This window comes from Herpailurus yagouaroundi, unplaced genomic scaffold (genome assembly GCF_014898765.1).
Source record: "Herpailurus yagouaroundi ecotype Mexico unplaced genomic scaffold, PumYag 77, whole genome shotgun sequence".
Lineage (NCBI taxonomy): Eukaryota > Metazoa > Chordata > Mammalia > Carnivora > Felidae > Herpailurus > Herpailurus yagouaroundi.
In genome coordinates, this window is record NW_024412388.1 from 72,828,876 (window position 1) to 72,848,797 (window position 19,922).

Here is a 19,922-nt window from a genome sequence, read left to right on the forward strand (position 1 = left end):
GGGCTGCAGAATGGATGTTGTGTTAGCAGGCCTAAAAACAACATTCATCTTATTGTACATCTCCACCAGAGCTCTTGGGTGACCAGCTGCATTGTCAATGAGCAGCAATATTTCGAAAAAAATCTTTTTTTTCTGAACAGCAGGTCTCAACAGTGGGTTTAAAACACTCCTTAAACCATATTGTAAACAGATATGCTGTTATCCAGGCTTTGTTCTTCCACTTACAGAGCATAAGCAGAGTAGATTTAGCATAATGCTAGGATTTTGGGAATGGTAAGTAAGCCTTGGCTTCAACTTAAACTCTCCACCTGCATTAGTTCCTAATAAGATAGCCTGTCCCTGAAGCTTTGAAGCCAGCCATTGGTCTCCTCTCTAGCTATGGAAGTCTAGATGGCATTTTCTTCCAATATAATGCTGATTTGTCTACACTGAAAATCTGTTGTTTAGTGTAATCACCTTTTTCAATTGTATTAGCTAGATCTTCTGGATAACTTACTACAGCTTCTTCTACAACAGCACTTGCTACTTTACCTTGCACTTTTATGTTACAGGGAAACCTTCTGTCCTTAAATCTCACAAACCAACCTCTGCTAGCTTCAAAATTTTCTTCTCTCTCAGCCTTTATAGAATTGAAAAGATTTAGAGCCTTGCTCTGGATTAGGGTTTGGCTTACAGAAATGTTGCTGGTTTATCTTCTATCCAGACCACTTTCTCCATATCAGCAGTAGGTCATTTTGCTTTCTTAACCATTCATGTGTTCACTGGAACAGCATTTCTAATTTCCTTCAAGAACTTTTCCTTTGAGTTCAAAACTTGGCTGTTTGGCACAAGAGGCCTAGCTTTAGGTCCATCTTGGCTTTGACATGCTTTCTTCACTGAACTTAATCATTTCTAGCTTTTGACTTAAAGTGAGAGACAGGAGACTCTTTCTTTCACTTGAACACTTTAGGAGGTTACTGTAGGGTTACTGGTTGGCCTCATTTCAATATTGTTGTGTCTCAGGGAATAGGAATCCTGAAGAGTGGGAGAAAGATGGGGAGATGGCCAGTTGGTGGACCAGTCAGAACCTACACAACATTTATCAATTAAGTTCACTGTCACATGAGTGCAGTTTATGGCACCCCAAAACCAACTACAATAGAAACATCAAAGATCACTAATCACAAAGGTCACCATGACAAACATAATAATGAAAAAGTCTGAAATACTGTGACAATTACCAAAATGTGACACCGATATGAAACAAGCAAATGCTGTTGGAAAAATGGCACAAGTAGACTTGCTTGATGTAGGGTTGCCACAGACCTTCAATTTGTAAATAACACAGTATCTGCAGAGCACAGTAAAGTGAATGAAATGCAACAAAAAAAAGTATGCCTATCTATGCATTTGTCAAAACTCAACACGTGTATTCTTAAGATCTGTGCATTTCACTGCACGCAAACTTTATATAAACAGGAAAAGTGAGGTTCCTATCTTTCAGACAATTGTTTAAACTTTTTTTTTTTTCACTGAACATATCATGGATATCATTCCATGACAATATTTCTACAATTAATTTGTTTTTGTTTAACGGTTACCTAGAATTCTATCTTGTGAAGAGACTATCAATTTGACTCAGTCCATACTGATGAACACTTGAGGTTGTTGCCAGTTTTTACACTATTAAAAACAGTGCTGCAACAGATATACATGTATCTCTATAAACTGTACTGATACATCTGTAGGCTAACTTCCTTGAGTAGGCATACATAACATTTTGAAAAATACTACCAAATTGCCTTCTAAAATGACCACTAAAGTATATTCTCAGCAACAGTGGAACAGCAAATTGGTCTGGCTAACCCATACTTTCATTATACATTATCAATAAATACTTATGTGCCACATATTATATATGGCATATATACGCATATATGTAGCATATATATATTATTACAGCATATATGTATTATATATATACATATCTTTCTATGACACATGTAAATATGTATCTTTCCATGACCACCTATTCTTATCCTTTGCCCCTTTTCCTAATTAGGTACCAATCTTTTTTTTTATTAATGCATGAACACTCTTTGTCATACATGTTAAAGTTTTTTTTTTTTGTCCTGTTGGTCTTTTCAATTTACTGTGGTCTTTTTTAACCACACAATTTTTTAAAATTTTTATGCAAATTTAGTTATTTTTTTCCTTTATGGCTTTGGATTAAGTATTTTCTCTCTTTAAGATTATGAAAATATACTAGTATTTTTTATTTCAAGTTTAGGATTTTGATCCACCTGAAATTCTAGTTAAAAATCCAGCTTTCCTCTGACAAATGGCAAGCTGACTGACTCAACCCCATTTATTAAGTAATTATCTTTATTAATTTGAAATGCTACCTTCATCAGATGCTAGAGTACCAAACAGCCTTACATCTAGTTTCTGTAATTTAAGCTAACTATAGATTTCTATGTCAATATTAAAAAATTTTACTAGAACTCCATAAATTTCAATGAGTCCAGCCTTATTACTCTTTTTCATATTTTTCCTGGTGCTTCTTCCATGTTTATTTTTCAAAATGAACGTAAGTCATATTATTATAAACTCTTTCCTTCTTCTCAAAAAAAAATCACAAATCAAAACCAAACAAAATTAGTATTTTCATTAGGATCACATCAGATATAAAAATCATTCATTTAAGAAATGTTATTTATATAATACCGAGTCTCCTAAGAAAGGTACCTTTTTCCATTTGTTCCAATCTTTTAAGTCATTCAGTAGAGTTTAGGTTTTCTTCATATAAATCTTTCATATTTCTTCCAACAGTAATTGATTAGCAATGAGTGAAAGTGAACATAAGTTTATATGCCCCACAAAGAGAGGAGGTAAACAAGTTAGCTCTGAAAGAGTCACTATTTTATTTATTTAATTTTTTAGTATTTATTTTTGAGAGAGAGAGAGAGAGAGAGAGAGAGACTGAGCGCAAGAGGGGGAGGGGCAAAGAGGGAGGGAGACACGGAATCTGAAGCAGGCTCCAGTCTCTGAGCTTTCAGCACAGAGCCCGACGCAGGGCTCAAACTCATAAACCATGAGATCATGACCTGAGCTGAAGTTGGACGCTTAACCGACTGAGCCACCCAGGCGCCCCTGAAAGAGTCACTATTTTAAAGAAGTGGTCTGGGATCTGCTCCAGAGAAAGCAGGTGAGTCTTCTACTGGACACATTTCCTTATCAAGCTCTTCTATTTTTTAAGAGAGAACGTCAATCTTGCTTTAGCCTAACTTATTCCTTTTTCTAAAATTAATGTTTATTATTTTGAGAGAGAGAGAGAGAGGGAGTGTGTGTGCATGTGCTTGGGGTAGGGACAGAGAGAGAGGGAGAGAGAGAGAATCCCAAGCAGACTCCATGCTGTCAGCAGAGCCTGACACAGGGCTTGATCTCACTAACTGTGAGATCATGACCAGAGCCGAAGTCAAGTCAGAAGCTTAATCAACTGAGCCACTCAGGTGCCCCTCAACTTATTCTTAACATAAGCATCCCTTAACTTTTCTTTATTCATTGAAGCTACCTATTATGACATTCCTGTAAATTCACCAGTCCTCTAAAATTCATCACTATTAAATACATTTTTGACCTTACAGATTGGTTAGTGTTATATTCCACCTTTGACTATAACATGCAAATTACACTTCCTATTCTTATAAAAATTCGCACATCACACAATTTTGCATATGAGACTTAGGAGATTCATACTGGTCAAATACTGGTCAAATACTCCTACCATAAAGGATACCTGGGTTTGCAATGAACCTATGCTTCTAAGGTACCTATTACACTTGCTATGTAACCTACTGATAGTTCTACACAGGTAACTCAGGCACAATTATGGAGTATTAGTCACACTTCACACGAGGGTATTTAGGTTTTTTAAGCTTTGTATTTTGAAATAATTTCACACTTCACAGAAAAGTTACAAAAACACCACAAAGAATTCTTCACTCTGTTCAGAAATTAACATTGGAATGTTTAATTTTAAACAAGTTCCATTTGAGTTTTTTATTAAACTGTAACTCAAGCTGCTTAAATAAGCAAATGGGCAATTTAATACTTTAGGAGTTATAATAGTCCTCTTAGTATACAGGACTGAAATCTCATGTGACCAGTAACAAAGTCCCCAAATATTTGAAATTTAAAGATTTTTTTCTTTAACTCCTTAGCCAGCAAAACCTGCCTGAGCCAGTTCACAATCATTTACCCATTGTAATGTAAATATTTGCATGTTTCACTGTAGACACAGTATTGTTTATGTAATACTGCCCCAGACCTCCTAGAAGTGAATATAGTAAATTTACCATATCCCCAAGGGTTTCAGGTAAGAGAAGCAGTGCTAGGTACTACTTTAGTTATCACTTCATTTAATCCATTCAATGCAGTAAATTCAATCTTGCCCAAGGTCACCTACTGTGTACTAAATGGTAGTGGCAATGTTCAAATTTAGGTTTCTCGGAGTCAAAGCATTAATCACTTCTGAAAGTTGAAAAAGAGTATTGAAAATGAGTCTCTTAAAAACAGACTACTGGGGCATGGAAAGTGAAAATAAATCCTTTGAAAAGATGTAGTATCCCCTCCTTCCAGCAAGTCAAATTTTACACTTGAACTCAGATATCACTCTGAAACGTGGAGTCAAATGTTTCATATCTCAGTAGCAATTAAATAAAAGGAAATTTTGGGGCGCCTGGGTGGCTCAGTCGGTTAAGCGTCTGACTTCGGCTCAGGTCATATCTCGCGGTCCGTGAGTTCAAGCCCCGCGTTGGGCTCTGTGCTGACAGCTCAGAGCCTGGAGCCTGTTTCAGATTCTGTGTCTCCCTCTCTCTCTCTGACCCTCCACCATTCATGCTCTGTCTCTCTCTGTCTCAAAAATAAATAAACGTTAAAAAAAAAAATTTTTTTTTAAATAAAAGGAAATTTTAAAAAATGTCATTTGAAACAAATTAGCAACATTTTTTTAAGAGATAACTCAGTGATAGCAAGATGTTTAAATAGGTATTCTCATATATCACAAATGGAACTGAAAACTGGTTTAGTCCCAGTTTAGTATTACTAGTCACATTTTCAGATGAGAAACTAAGACAAAAAAGTTAGGTGGTTTAGCTTAATATCACATAGCTAGGAGAAGGCTAATCATAAATAGGAACCTAGGTAGCTCAGGTCCAATTTGTGCTCTTAACCACTCCATTTTCCTATCTCTATACTATACAGAATATTTTTACAACTATTTAAAATGAATCAAGATGACTGTAAGACCAAATTAAAGGATAAACAGACTGGTGAAAATATTCCCTATGAGAGTAAGATGAGCTATAAAAAGGCACATCTTAAAAGAGAAAATTCAAGAGCTCAGCCTTTCCAATAATCAGATATGCAAGAAAAATTTACATTCAGTTAAAGTGCAAGTATAACTACAATAGGCATTCTCATATACTTTCTGATGACATACAAAGCAGTACTTTTTTGGGGAGGGTAATTTGAAGTCTCTCTCAAAAATTTTATTTTTTAATGCTTATTTTTGAGAGAAGAGCGTACACGCAAGTAGGAAAGAGGTAGAAAGAGAGGGAAACAGGATCCGATGTGGGCTCTGTGCTGACAGCAGAGAGCCCAAGGTGGGGCTTGAACTCACAATCCATGCAATCATAACTGGAGCCAATGTCAGACCCTTACCGACTAGCCCCAGGCACCCCTCTCAAAATTTTAAATGCATGCAGTCTTTGATCCGGCAATTCTACTTCTAGGGATTGATTGCAAAGAAAAAGTCATGTAAGCACACAAAGCAATTTCTTCAAGGAAGAATTGTTTAATGTAATGTTTATTATGGCATTTCTAATAATTAAAAACCAGAAATAAGCTAAATGTTCATGAATATGGTAATAATTAAATAAATATGGTAGTCATAACTAGAATACAGTACTTAGAAATATGGCAGATTTGCATTAACAAATGCAGCTACAGAAAAAAGTATCCTTTTATTCATAAAAATATTAATAATTTTGAACTTGAAAAGAGCCATGTAACTTTGCATACTCTTTGTATTTAATGTTGTATTATATTAATGGAAAAAGAAGAAAACATGATTAGAAGAAACGTGAAATGTTATCAGTGGTCATATCCACATAGTAGAATTTATAGGTGCTATTTTTCCATTACACTTTTTTTTATGATGAAGATGTATTAGTTTTACAATTGCTACATATACTCATTTCTTCCTACACTCCAGTTAGTGGCTAGGTAAATTAATACACTAAAGGTCACAACTTTACACAATAGCTACCATGTGTGAAAGCAGCAAAGAAATTGAACCTAAAGGGGAACCCTCTTGTACTGTTAGTGGGAAGGCAAACTGGTGCAGTCACTCTAGAAAACAGCGTGGGGGGGATTCCTCAAAAAATTAAAAACAGAATTACCCTACCACCTAGCAATAGCACTAGTAGGAATTTATCCAAAGGATACGGGAGTGCTGATTCGTAGAGGCACATGTACCCCAATGTTTACAGCAATGCTATCAACAATAGCCAAACTATGGAAAGAGCCCAAATGTCTATCAACTGATGAATGGATAAAGGTGTGGTGTGATTCCACACTCAATGAAATACTACTCTGCGATGAAAAAGAATGAAATCTTGCCATTTACAACAACATAGATGGGACTGGAGGGTATTATGCTAAGTGAAATAAATCAGTCAGAAAAAGACAGGTATCATATGTTACCACTCATATGTGGAATTTGAGAAACTTAACAGAAGACCATAGAGGAAGGGAAGGAAAAAATAAGAGAGAGGGAGGCAAACCATAAGAGACTCTTAAATACAGAGAACAAACTGACGGTTGATAGGGTGTGAGGGGTTGGGGAAGCAGGGAAAATGGGTGATGGGCACTGAGGAGGGCATTTGTTGGGATAAGCACTGGGTGTTGTAGTAAGTGACGAACCACGAGAATCTACTCCTGAAGCCAAGACTATTCTGTATACACTGTATGTTAGCTAACTTGACAGTAAGTTATTTAAAAAAAAATTTTAATAATATTAAAAAAATAATAAAGCCTGTTATGAAGTATGTTGCTAATGTCCTCATGGGAAAACACTAAAAAATTTAAGGAAAACCAACCCCAGACAATTGCAAATTCACCAGCAAAAGGCATTAATGCAGAAAGAGTCCAATGTGCCACTTCACAGATCTGAGGTGTAACAAAATAACTGAGTATAAATTTGGGTTCTAAATCCAAGAGACATATTGAATGTTTATTTTTGGAAGGGAAAAAGAAAAAAAAAAACCTCTAACATACATTCTTGTATCTATAGAGACCCCCAAATTTTACATTTGAGGGTACATGCTTTTAGTGCTGAGAACTAAGCTCTCATAACAATCAGTCTGAATGGTTTCCTTCATAACACAGGAATATATTTTATATTTGAGAAGACATAAACCAGTTACCTTAAATTTCAAACAAATTATGTCAATTTCTAAATATGTCAGCTTGAAAATGCACAGTGGAATCATCTCATATTTGATAAATGCAAAACATTACTTTATTTCTGGAAAGCTACCCAGGAAAAAGCAAAATCACTTTTTATAAATATTCCTCTTGAAACATAAAAAAATAAATGGGTAACACCATCTCCTAATATAATATTTTTTTGAAAAGGTGGAAATTCTATTAGAGTAATGATAATTCTGATGGTTTTGCCTTTTCAATTTATGAAGTGGTAAAACTGGAAGGGAACCTTAGGGTTTACCTAGTACAACCCCCACATCATGCAGATGTGGCCCAGAGAATTTAACTGCAAGTTACTAAGTTGCAGTTACTAAGTTACTAAGAGGCTAAGGAAGGAGGAACTCACTCAGGAATTTTTTTACTCGAAATCCAGAAGGTGGACATTTGAAAAGTATTATCTAATAATTTAGTGGGCTACTTGTAATATTTTGGGATCCTGTTCCCCTCTGTACTAATGGGACCTTTCAGACCTAACACTCTCAGAAAGCAGCAGGTTAATCTCTATTGCATCATCTATACTTCAGATTTACCACAGAGTAAGTTTTCCAAGCCTCTCTCTTCCTCGGCATTGGCTTTCAAGTGAAATTGTATTTCCCTAAGTAGAAAGGATTATAAATGCCAAACTGCTTGGGTCAAAATTGTGCAGGGTCCTGCTTTGATTCATCATTTTGCCCATGAAACCTCTGAAATACTTCCATGGTATCTTAGGTCTCAGATACACACATACGCACACATACGCACAAACTGTAAGCCCAAATTTTTATTATTCACATGACATAAAATTAGTTAAAATTTCTAAATGCTTATTTTCAATTTGTGCGATCATCTTGCCACAGACCAGTAACAAAAAGCTCACAGACTACACTTTGGGCAGCAATGCTCTATATCAAACCAAACCTTCAAAGATGTTCCTGATCAAATTAGAATACCCAATATACTAAGAATGAAGTTAGAAACTTACTTCTTATCAAAAAATGTTGAATTTTCTTTCCTCTTTGTGAATCCGTTGGGTAGAAGCTTTAAATTAATACCTTGTTTTCTAGCACGATTTTTCATAAAATACATCTAACAACCAAAAATAAATAAATAGAAAAATTAATTTTAAAATGCCTTAAATTTCAACAGTGAATAAAACAGTGTTCAAAATATAATAATTAACATTTATTGAGTACTTATGTTTCACAAACTGTGCTGAACATTAGTATCTCATTTAATCCTCACAATACTTTGAGACTGGTACCTACCTACTACTACCCTCAATTTAGGAAGGAAAGTTAATGAGATGCCAACATTATACACCTATTTCTGAGAGTGAGAGCCTGTAATAAAACCCAGATACAGCTAATTCTGGAGGCTGTCTTGTTAATCATATGCTCTGTAAGCCAAAAGAAGGATTTAATGAGATGTTTAAAAACATAGGTCATTTGGTAATTCATAGGGGCTACTTGTACAGTTCCTTTTCTTTTACTGAACTTTTTCTTGATGTTTATTTATTTTTAGAAAAAAGAGCGGAGGGGCAGAGAGAGAGAAAGAATCCCGAGCAGGCTCCAAGCTCAACACAGAGCCTGTTGCAGGGCTTGATCTCACGATTGCAAGATCACGACCTGAGCCGATATCAAGAGTCAGATGCTTAACCAACTGAGTTACCCATGTACCCCTTTCTGAGGTTTTATACCATACTTGGCTGTATACAACTATACAGGTAGTTCACTCAAGGGAGGAACCAAGGCATTGCCTACTTACAAGGCTTAACTTAATGTAGCTACTACTGTAGGCTATACAAAATGGGACATGTGAATATTCTGGCTCTGACATGTTTTACTCCACTACCCGTCTGGGTTGGCTGAGCAGAACTAGGCAATACCAGAAAGTAGTGAAGGAAGTAATATCATCAAGTTTTCTTCCTTGAACACTCAAATGGCAAAGTAGAAGTGCAAGTTTTTGGTTTTGCAATGCTAAGAGTTAGAGAATTAAATCATAAGCCAAGGGAAAGGAAGAGTCAGCTATCACTTGTTAAAAAGAGAAATAACTTAAGAAATTACATGCAATTTTATAACTTATAGGGCTTTGGTTTCAGTAATGGTAATGATTATAAGGACCAACTCTCCCACTGAAAACATCTAAGAATATCAGAGAATGGGGGAAAGACACATATGTAATAAAATACATTTCAAAATCACCTTAAAAAACACTGGAGAGCTGACAAGAAAACAAGAAAATACACGCCAATATTTAACGAGAAGTGAAAACCAGGAGAGGTAAGCAAAGCAGTAATAAGAAATGGGCTGAAAATTCTCCAGATTTTTTTTTTTTTTGGCAAATTTTGCAAATTCTGGCAAATACAGGCTTTTCCTTTCAACAGCTTTCTCAGTGAGAGGATAGGAGTTATGACTCTAATCTTTTAGGAACCCCTCATGAAATGAGGCTGAGTCACAGAATATGCCTAATTAATATTCAGGTAAGGGTGAACCAGAAATAAACCCTACCCCCAGAGCATGCTAGGAAATTTATATCAGAATGACTGGAACAGTGAGGGGTGCAGGGGGTGAGGAAAAACAATTCATCAGAAGCTGTGGTCATGGGCCAGTTCTTGCTTAGGTCTGAAATGATTTGCTTTGCTTGTGTGGTCAAGGGAATCTTAAACTTTCAACTTGATTTAGGATAGGCCCAGATTTGCAATATTCCCAGGTACCTGGCAGAATAAAAGGCCTGTGTCCTACTCTTGAAAAAAGTTCTCACAAATCATTTAAGAAAAAAAAGTAGCACTCAATAAAAAATAAGCAAGCATAAGGAACACAAGAAAACAAAGGTTAGCGAGCAGGGACCAAAAGAGAAAAAAAGAGGTAGCTGAGAATTCTCCATGTATTCAGACACTAAAAGAATCATACACAGATTGTAGAACAGTTATGCAAAATTAAAAAAAAAAAAAAAGAACAGCTTGAAAATACTTGCAGTGAAGAGAAACTATAAAAACTGACTCAGCAAATTTTTATAAGAACTAACTAAAACTAGAACATATCCAGAATACACTACAGAGAAAAAAAGATAAAAAATCAAGTAAGTTAAAGGATAGGTTGGAAGAAGATTTAACTTACATTTACGATAGTTTTAGAAGACAGAAGGAATAAGAAATGGGCTGAAAATTTCCCAGAACTGATCAAAGATACAACACAGATTCAAGAAATCTAACAATTCTCAAATAAGATGAAGAAAAAGAAAACATGCATGTTCATATTATAGTGCAAATAAAGAACAGAAAACATAAAAAAATGCAGCCAGAGTAAAAAAGATTTCAAAGGCAATTAAAAACAACAGATGACTTTGCAACAATAACAATGGAAGCCCTAAGACAGTGGAACAATAATTCTAAACCCAGAATTCTATAGAGAAAAATCATTTTAGAGTGAAGAATGGGAAATAAATAAAAACTCAAAAAATCTACAAAGTAACCCAAGTGGTGGTAACCAGCAAACCCTCTCTAAAGAATATTCTAAAGGATGTACCTGAGGCAGAAGAAAAGTGATCTCTAAGGGTCTAAGTTGATGACAGAAGGAATAAAGGGTCTAAGATGATGACAGAAGGAATAAAGAGCAAAGAAAGTGGGAAATATAAAGATAAACCCAAATTAACACTGGCTGAATAAAACAGTAACTACTGTATGGAGATTTTTTTTAAAAGTCAATTTAAAGAATCGAAAACAGGAAGAAAAGTCAGTATAAGGTTAAATGGAATTTAAGTTAACTGCTGATATACTTATATCTGCCTGCTGCTTATCTTTATAAATACATTTTGTTGGAATGTAGCCCCCACCCATTTGTTTAAATATTGTTTATGACTGCTTTCTTGCTACACAATGGCAGAGCTGAGTAGTTGTGACAGAAACCATATTGGCCTGGAAGAAATATTTACTATTTGACCCTTTAGAGAAAAAGTTTGCCAACTCCTGTTTTAAGGTCTTTTGCATTGTCTAGGCATTTGGTTCAGGTACTGCTTAACTTCAGATATTGGCAAATTAAGCATGCATATTGTAATGTATAGCTTAACCAACAAAAGGATAGAAAAAGGGTATATAACTTCTAAACTGATAAAAGAGAAAAATTCAAATGATAAAAAAATCAGCCCAAAAGACAAGAAAAAGAAAAAAAAAACTGGGACAAATAGCAAAACTAAGGTGACACACTTAAAGTCAAATATACAGGTAATTTTATTAAAATGTAAATGAGGTTAATGATTCAGTTAAAAGTTACAGATTGTCAGATGGGAGAAAAACTGGAAACCAACTATATCCAGAACATAAGGACACAGAAAGGCCTTAAGTAAGGAAAAAAATAGCCCACACAAAAACCAACCAAAGAACTGATACAGCTTTGTAAATGTTAGTCAAAGTACAAAAAAAGCTAGAGACAGAGAGGGTTACCTCATAATGCCAAAGGTTAAATACACCAAGAAGTATTTCGTGAGGTATGCATTTAATAATTTAGCCTTAAAACACACAAAGCAAAACAAACTGAACCACAAGGGAAACTCACAGATCTGTTTGATTTTATCTATTGAGAAATGTTAACATACTTCTCTTTAAAAATTATAGACGAAACAGACCGAAAAAAAAAGTAACATTATAAACAATTTGAACATAATTAATAAATCTGACCTATAAAGTATATATAGAGTACTATATTCAGCAATTGCAGAATTTTTTTTTAATGTTTATTTATTTTGAGAGAGAGAGCGAGCGTGCACATGCACATGCATACGTGCATGCAAACAGGGGAAGGAAGGAGAGGGAGAGACAATCCCAAGCAGGCTCGACACTCAGCACGGAGTCCAACACAGGGCTTGACTCCACGACCTGGGTATCATGACGTGAGCCTAAGTCAGGAGCTGGATACTCAACTGACTCAGCCATCCAGGTGCCCCGGAATATATTTTTTTCAAGCAGAGAACATTAAAACTTTGACCATATGCTGGGCCATAAACACAAGTCCTGATGGATTTGATTTGATTTGATTTGATTTCCTAAATGTTATATTTATTTTTGAGAGAGAGGGAGAGAGAGAGAGAGACAGAGGGCAAGCAGGGAACAGGGAGAGAGAGGGGGAGACGTAAAATCTGAAGCAGGCTCCAGGATCTGAGCTGTTAGAACAGAGCCCGATGTGGGGCTCAAACTCACGAACCATGAGATCATGACCTGAGCTGAAGTTGGACGCTCAACCCTATTGAGCCACCCAGGTGCCCCATGTCCTGATGCATTTTAAAGGAATGAACTTAAAAGAGTATGTTCTCTGATCATAATGCAATTAAGCTAACATAAAAAAGATATGACAAACGTTAAGAGGACACATTAACAAAATAGAAAAAAACATGTAATAGCAACTGATCTAGGAAAAAAGACATAAATAACCATATTACAAAAGAAATTACTATAACTCCTATAGACATGTAAAGGAGAAGGTTTATGAAGAACCTTATGCCAATAAATTTTAAAATTTAGGTCAAATGAACAAATTCTTAGAAAAATGTAATCTATTAATACTAACTCAAGAAGACACAGAAAACCTACACACGGTCCCACAAATAGTAAAGAATATACCTCAGTGGCCCAAACTCTAAGCCCATACTGGTTCCTTAATAAATTTTACCCAACTCCCAAGGATGAAGTAATTACAATATTAGTGAATGCATCCAAGAATAATATGGGAACATTCCCAAATAATTTTCTGAAACTAGAATCATACTGATACAGAAACTTGAGAATACCAAAATGGAAAATGAGAGGTCAATCTCACTAATGCACAGAAATACAAAATGAATGTAAGGATAAGGTATATATACATGTATAATACAAATGAATTCTGCAAAGTATAAAAAGCTTGATATGATAATGACACACCATGCAAGTTTAGCTTAAAATAGAAAACCAATTAAAATATTCGTATTACTAGAAAATTATAGATTAAAAGAACACAAATGAAATAATCAAATACAGAAAAAGTATTTGATAAAATATAACTACCATTCATGATAAAATCTGATAACAAACTAGGACTAGAATTTCCATAATCTAGTCATCAAATTATTTCTAGAAAAAATTTAAGAGCAAACGTCATGGTGCAATTGTGGAAGTTTCCCCTCTATGATCAGGAGTTGCAAAACAGTATGTACAGAAGAGGTAACATAGCGGGCCTGAGACGGTTATCTTTAGGCTAGTGTGTGGGAATTTGAATGACTGGTAAATGGTTCCCTAAACTAACATAAAACTTTTCCTAAAATAGTAAGTATGGTTCACTGTGCCTGAATTGTCTGTAAAACAATATGGTTTGATTTCCTTTTCTTCTGGGAGTCTGGAATTTGGCACCTGCTAGGCAGAGGGTGCTTATGTGACCAGCCCCCATAAAAACCTTGGGCAGTGAATCTCTGATGAGCTTGCCTAGTAGATACTACTTCACACGTGTTATCACAACTCATTGACAAAGGGATTAACTGCATACTGTGTGGACTTGGGGCTTAAAACATAAATATCTACTACCAACATTAGTACTTGACACTGAATGGGAAGTCCTAACATAAGGCAGTAAGACAAGAGAAAGAGAAGAATAAGGACAGAAAGATAAAAAGAAATTGTGATGAAATGTTTAATAAATGTATTAACTTCACAAATGTACATAACTGAAAAATCTCAAGGTGTCTATTGATAAGGCACTGGGATAAATTTTAGTACTATAAAACATAGATTATAATTACACAAAATAAATAACAACAAAAATCTCATTCTTAAATACCAGCAAAGAGATAAAAAAACAAAGAAAATGCTATTTAAAAAAGCATGAAAAAATAAAGTGCCTAGGAATAAACCTAACAAAAAATGTGTAACATCTCCACTGAGAAAATCAGAGATATTAAAGCTATTAAGTAAATGCAGATACAACACAGTGAAGAATTTCAAGATTTAATACTGAAAAAAAGGCCTATTACCCAAGTTACTCTATAAAATAAATGCAACCCCTATCAAAATTCCCAGGAGAATTTAGGGGACTGTAGAGTCAACAGGCTGATTCTTCACATTCTTATAGAATTACTAACAGCCATACCCATACTAAAGTACAGCCATACTCTAAAAAATGAACAAAGTCATAGGAAATACTCTATGAGATAATTAGTTGCAGTAAAAAACTACAATTAAGAGGGGTGCCTGGGGGCCCAGTCGGTTAAGCCTCCGACTCCTGATTTCAGATCAGGTCATGATCTCACGGTTTGTGAGATCGAGCCCCATGTTGGGCTCTGTGCTAACAGCGAGGAGCCTGCTTGGGGTTCTCTCTCCTGCTTTCTCTCTGCCCTTCCCCTGCTTGCTCTTTCCATCTTTCTCTCTCCCTCTCAAAATAAATAAACATTAAAAAAAAAAAAAACTACAAATAAAGGAGTGTAGTATTGGTGTATATAGATAAGTAGACCAACAGAATAGAACAGATAGGTCAGAAACTGCTGCAAGCATGTATGGATGTGTGATATATGACAAAGGAGGTCCTACAGAGCAGTAGGGAAAGGATGAATTTTTCAATAAATGGTGCTAAGAAAGTGGATTATCCATATGGAAAATTAAATGGGATCTCCACATGATACACAAAAATTAATTTCAGGTAGTTTACAGTCATAAATGCAAGATGCAATGCTTTACATAAAGCTTTTAGAAAATAATTATGGAAGAAGAGATTCATAAATTCAAAGTATAAAAGAGTTTCTTTATAAACACATAAAACTACTAACAATAAAGGAAATGTACAATAAATTTGACTATATTAAAAAATTAAGACCATCTATTCATCAAAGACACTATAGAGAGTGAAAAATAAGCCTGGGAATGGAAGAAAGTATTTATAACATATACAACCACCAACAGGCATCCAAGAAATACAAGGAATCTCTACAAACCAGTAAGAAAAAGAAAGGTGACCAATAAAAAGATGAGCAAGAGACTTGAACAGGAATTCCACATGAGGAAATCCGAATGGCCAATAAAATATTTGAAAGATGCTCAATCTCATAAGGAATCAGAGAACTGCAAGTGAAAAACCCCAGTAAAATTACACAGCCATCAAATTTACAAAAATTTTAAAACCCTGACCATATCAAGTATTGCAGAGGATGTGACACCATTGGGAGTCTAAACTGGTATAACCACTTTGGAAAATGTTTTGGTTACATCCAGTAAAACAGAAGATGTGCACACCCCACAATAAAACAATTTCACTCCCAGGCGTAAACCCTAGAAAAAACAGGTGTGCACATAACCCAAAATTCATTAACAAAAGTGTTCATAGTTTTAAGGTTTTTTTTTTTTTTGTTATTACAGAAAACCCAGAGCCCATGAACAATAGAATGGATAAATAAATTGTAATATGGTCATAAACTAGAAAACTATTCAGAAGAAAAAAATGGATCAGGGAATGGCACAAGGGAGTGGCAGGGCATTTTTGAAGTTGATAATGTTCTAATTCTAGACCTGGGTGGTAGTTAATGGATGTCCACTTTATGATTATTCATTGAACAGTGTATTCCTATTTTATCCTTTTTTTTATACGTATGCAAGATTTCACGATAAAAACAAAAAATTTAAAGAGTAATTTATTTTTTAAGAAGAATTTTATGTTCTTTTTTTTAAAGTTCACTTATTTTGAGAGAATGTATGCACACGCGCACACAAGCAGGGATGGACCAGAAAGAGGGAGAGAATCCCAAGCAGGCTCAACACTGCCTGTTAGGAGCCCGACATGGGGCTCAAACTCACCAACCATGAGATCATGACCTGAGCAGAAACCAAGAGTCAGACACTTAACTGACCAAGCCACCCAGGTGCTCCTAAGCAGAATTTTAATTACCCTTAATTACTCTTGAGAAAAAATTCTGATGAATGATAACTTTCCTTTCAGATATGTGAAATGTCAAGTCTGTATCAGGACGGTAATACCAATAAAATCAGGTGTTTTAAAAGCAATAAAATTCTGCAACTCCAGTGCCAAAATGGCCTTTGAAAAAGGAACATAATTCCATCACATGATTCAATAACACTATTAAAGAATTTCTAGAATGGCAGTTGCAATGTATTTCAAACATGTAAACTTTAATTCTGCATACTGCTGAAGGAATGAAAAAGGGATAAAAGGGTATGAAAATTAATTGTATTAAAACAAGTCCTGTTAGTTTGTCCTTCAAAATTAGAATCTATTCACTTCCCCATAATTTAACAGTATTATGCAAGCCACCATCATTTCTCATCTCAACCACAGTGATAACTTTGTAATTGGACTCCCTGCTTTCAATCTTCCACTTCTGCCCACTAATGCTCATTTTTCAGACAGCAGCATGAATGCTCTTTGAAAAAGCAAACGTGCCCAAAACACTGCCATGGCTTCTATTTTCACTTAGACTGTATTAGGAGCCCTTACCAGTTTCTCTAACCTCATATTCAATATTCTCCCCCTCACTCAACTATGTTTCAGTCACCCTGTCCCCATTTTAATCATCAAATGTACCAACCTCCCCCCCTAAGCCAGTCTTTACTTATGCTTTTATCACTACCTGGATAGTCTTCCTCCAAAGGTTCACGTGGCTGCCTCTTTCTCATTATTCAGATCACTGCTTAAATGTCACCTCTTGAGAAGCTTCTCCTGACTCCTATATTGAAAATACTTTCACAATCTCCTCCCAACAAATACCATTTTCATTTTCTTTAATTTCCTGTGCTTTATGTTCCACAGGTACTTAACTCTATCTGCAATTATAGCTGTGCCTCTCCTCATCTGTCTCTCCCCACACTACAAGCTCCATGAGGGGAAGAACTTTGTTCTGGTCACAGATGTATCACTAGTAACTGCAATAGCTCTGGATCACAGTAGTCACTTAATACATTTATTAGGTTTAAAAATGAATCTAACTGAGTAAAAGGAATTGTAACTGTAAGGGATGAAAAGAAATACTTACATGTTTATTGCTTATTGGTCTTTTTAAGAAAGCATCTCTAGAAATGTAGTCTGCTGTTCTTGCCACATCTTCCAAAAATCGATAATCTAAAAATTTCAAAATAGAAAAATAAACAAATGACATACGCAATGGCCAGGAATTACCAATCTGCCATGCATAAGATGACTTACCACTAAGCAGATTCATTTCAGTAAACTGTTGTATGGAAACATATGCAGTTTTATCTCGAACTCCATTACATGTCAGTTCTGCTTTGTGTTTCTTTACACAGGGCAAACTGAAAAGACAAAGAGGAGGTACTTTTATACTGTGAGGTAAGAAGGGTATAGAGAGAGGTAGTAAGGTAGGAAATTACATATATACCTGCAGGAATATCGCATACAACGTGGACATTTGTACTTTGCTTCTTCTGTACCACAAGTTTCACACCTACAAAAGCCCACGAGAAACTTAATATTAATTCTACTTATTCATAAACTTTAAATGGTGAGTTACTCATCACAACCAATTTACAGACATGTAGTCAGTGAATAAAGTATATGCCAGTAACCGATAAAATACTTGATAGCTGTCTAACATCCTTAGAAAATTCTCCTCTAAGAAACGGTCTCCAAATAACATTTACAATGTTGTCAGTACTACGTAATTCAAGAAGACGTATTAAATTTAAAAAAAAAAATCATCTCACTTTTGACTTCTTTTTTCTACTGCAATCAGAGAATGGTATCATTCACTAACGTTTTAACTTGTAATTCCTGGCAGTCTGCTAACAATTGTATGTGCACGCATTAATGGGAAGTCCAATCCATGAATTTAGATACTTAAAGGCACACACACCAGAAAAAGAATGTAAGACCCAGTCAAATTTACAAAATGTCAGCTGCATCTTTTCTTCTCAACTCCACAGCCAACTTAGAATGAGGATTAAAATAACCTAGAAATACTATTAACCATCATCTATCTTTAATTGCTCTTCCAGGATCTTGGGATACTGAAAACCAAACTACAGTTATTTTTATTTGGCCCACTGTGTTCTAACAGTTAACGGTCCCAATTTTATTTCCTATGCTGTCACATGATCACACACTGTAAGGAAATTATATCAAAAGCAGTAAATATTCATAGAACCCATAAATTAGACACTGAGTGACTTCAAGTGCATTTTTATCCAATTTTAACTTCTCCACTTTTTCACTGTTAGTTTTATTGGACTTTTCCTTATCTCTATCATCTCTTTAAGAATAATAGTGTGTGAAGAGCGTATTAAGTCAAACCAGAATCTGGCCCAAGGGTTTTCTGGTCCCCAGAATTTTCACTTCCTAACTTGACCACACTGTCCACTGGACACTAACAGCCTGAAGTATTTTCACTGTATTTGTTGTCATCTGACAAAACCCTGCCTTCCCAGTTCCCCCTTCCCTCCACCACCAACAGGCAGGCTCCAGGGACCAAAATTTGCATTTATTTTTCATTATTCTACATCTGGCTGCTAGATTTCCTTCAATCTAGACAACGGAGGACTCTACAGCATTTCCCCCGATGAATTTCTCCCTGTCCTACCTGGACATGGCCAGTTTCCGCTTGAAGCCCACTGGGGGATTTATGTGAGGTTCTTCTTTCATCTTTGTATCATCCATCACTTCTTCTTTTGGAAAATACTTCTCTTCTTTTACACACATTTCATCCATCATTTCCTCCTTTTTTATGTTCTGACCAACAAACACCTCCTCTTTTATCTCCATGATAGCTTTCTTCTCTTCCTTCACATCTAGCCAGTCCATTACCTCTTCCTTCACCTTCACTTTCTCTTCCTTTACATCTGTTTCGTTCACCTTCTCTTCTTTTACCACAAAACTACTATCCATCTCTTGCTTCACTTCCAAAGTGCCTGGTTTCTCCTCTTTCACCTTAGGTCCATCCTCTACCTCCTGCTTTACCCATCGGCCATCCAGCATCCCTTCTTCCATTTCTGACCAGTCGGTAAGTTCTTGCTTCACAACCGTTAGGTCCACTCGCATTTCCTCTACCCTTTGCCCAGTTCCTTCTCTATCCTCTGTCTTCCCCATTCCTGTCAATCCGTTCCCCGCTTCTACACGGCCGGCCTCCGTCTCGGCTGTGCCCCCGACTCTCTCCCTACCGGACTTGAGCCGTAGCCGCGACCCCTCCACTCCATTCTGCAGACCTCCTCCCATCGTCTCTTCATTTTCAACAGCAATATTCATCAGCTCACGACCCTTGGCCTTTGCGGCCACTCTGTCCTTCAATGAGGCTTGTCCACGCCAAAAGGAATGAATTGAGAGCCGGAACACCGAAAACCACCCACGTGTGAGCCCGAAAGCCGCAAGCAGCAAACGCCGGCCTGGCGCTTCCGCCCGAATCGTCGTAAAGCAACGCTTCCGTGCTTTTCCACTTCACGA

At 36.0% G+C, this 19,922-nt stretch overlaps 1 protein-coding gene across 3 annotated transcripts in view; it reads right to left on the reverse strand.

Moving 5' to 3' along the window:
• The window catches only part of ZNHIT6 (zinc finger HIT-type containing 6), a 107,141-nt gene extending 87,226 nt beyond the window's left edge, over positions 1-19,915 (reverse strand). The window contains exons 1-5 of one of the 3 annotated variants that reach the window (XR_005788725.1): positions 19,066-19,915; positions 17,869-17,934; positions 17,676-17,782; positions 17,506-17,591; positions 8,492-8,595 (exon numbers count right to left, since the gene is read on the reverse strand). Coding sequence is in view for 2 of the 3 variants with exons in the window: in XM_040470843.1 (XP_040326777.1) it covers positions 8,492-8,595; positions 17,506-17,591; positions 17,676-17,782; positions 17,869-17,934; positions 19,066-19,727 (1,025 nt within the window). In the remaining variant the exon portion in view is untranslated. The remainder of the gene's footprint in view (positions 1-8,491; positions 8,596-17,505; positions 17,592-17,675; positions 17,783-17,868; positions 17,935-19,065) is intronic. The other 2 variants (XM_040470843.1, XM_040470842.1) reach the window with 2 other exon arrangements.
• Positions 19,916-19,922: the final 7 nt, after the last annotated feature.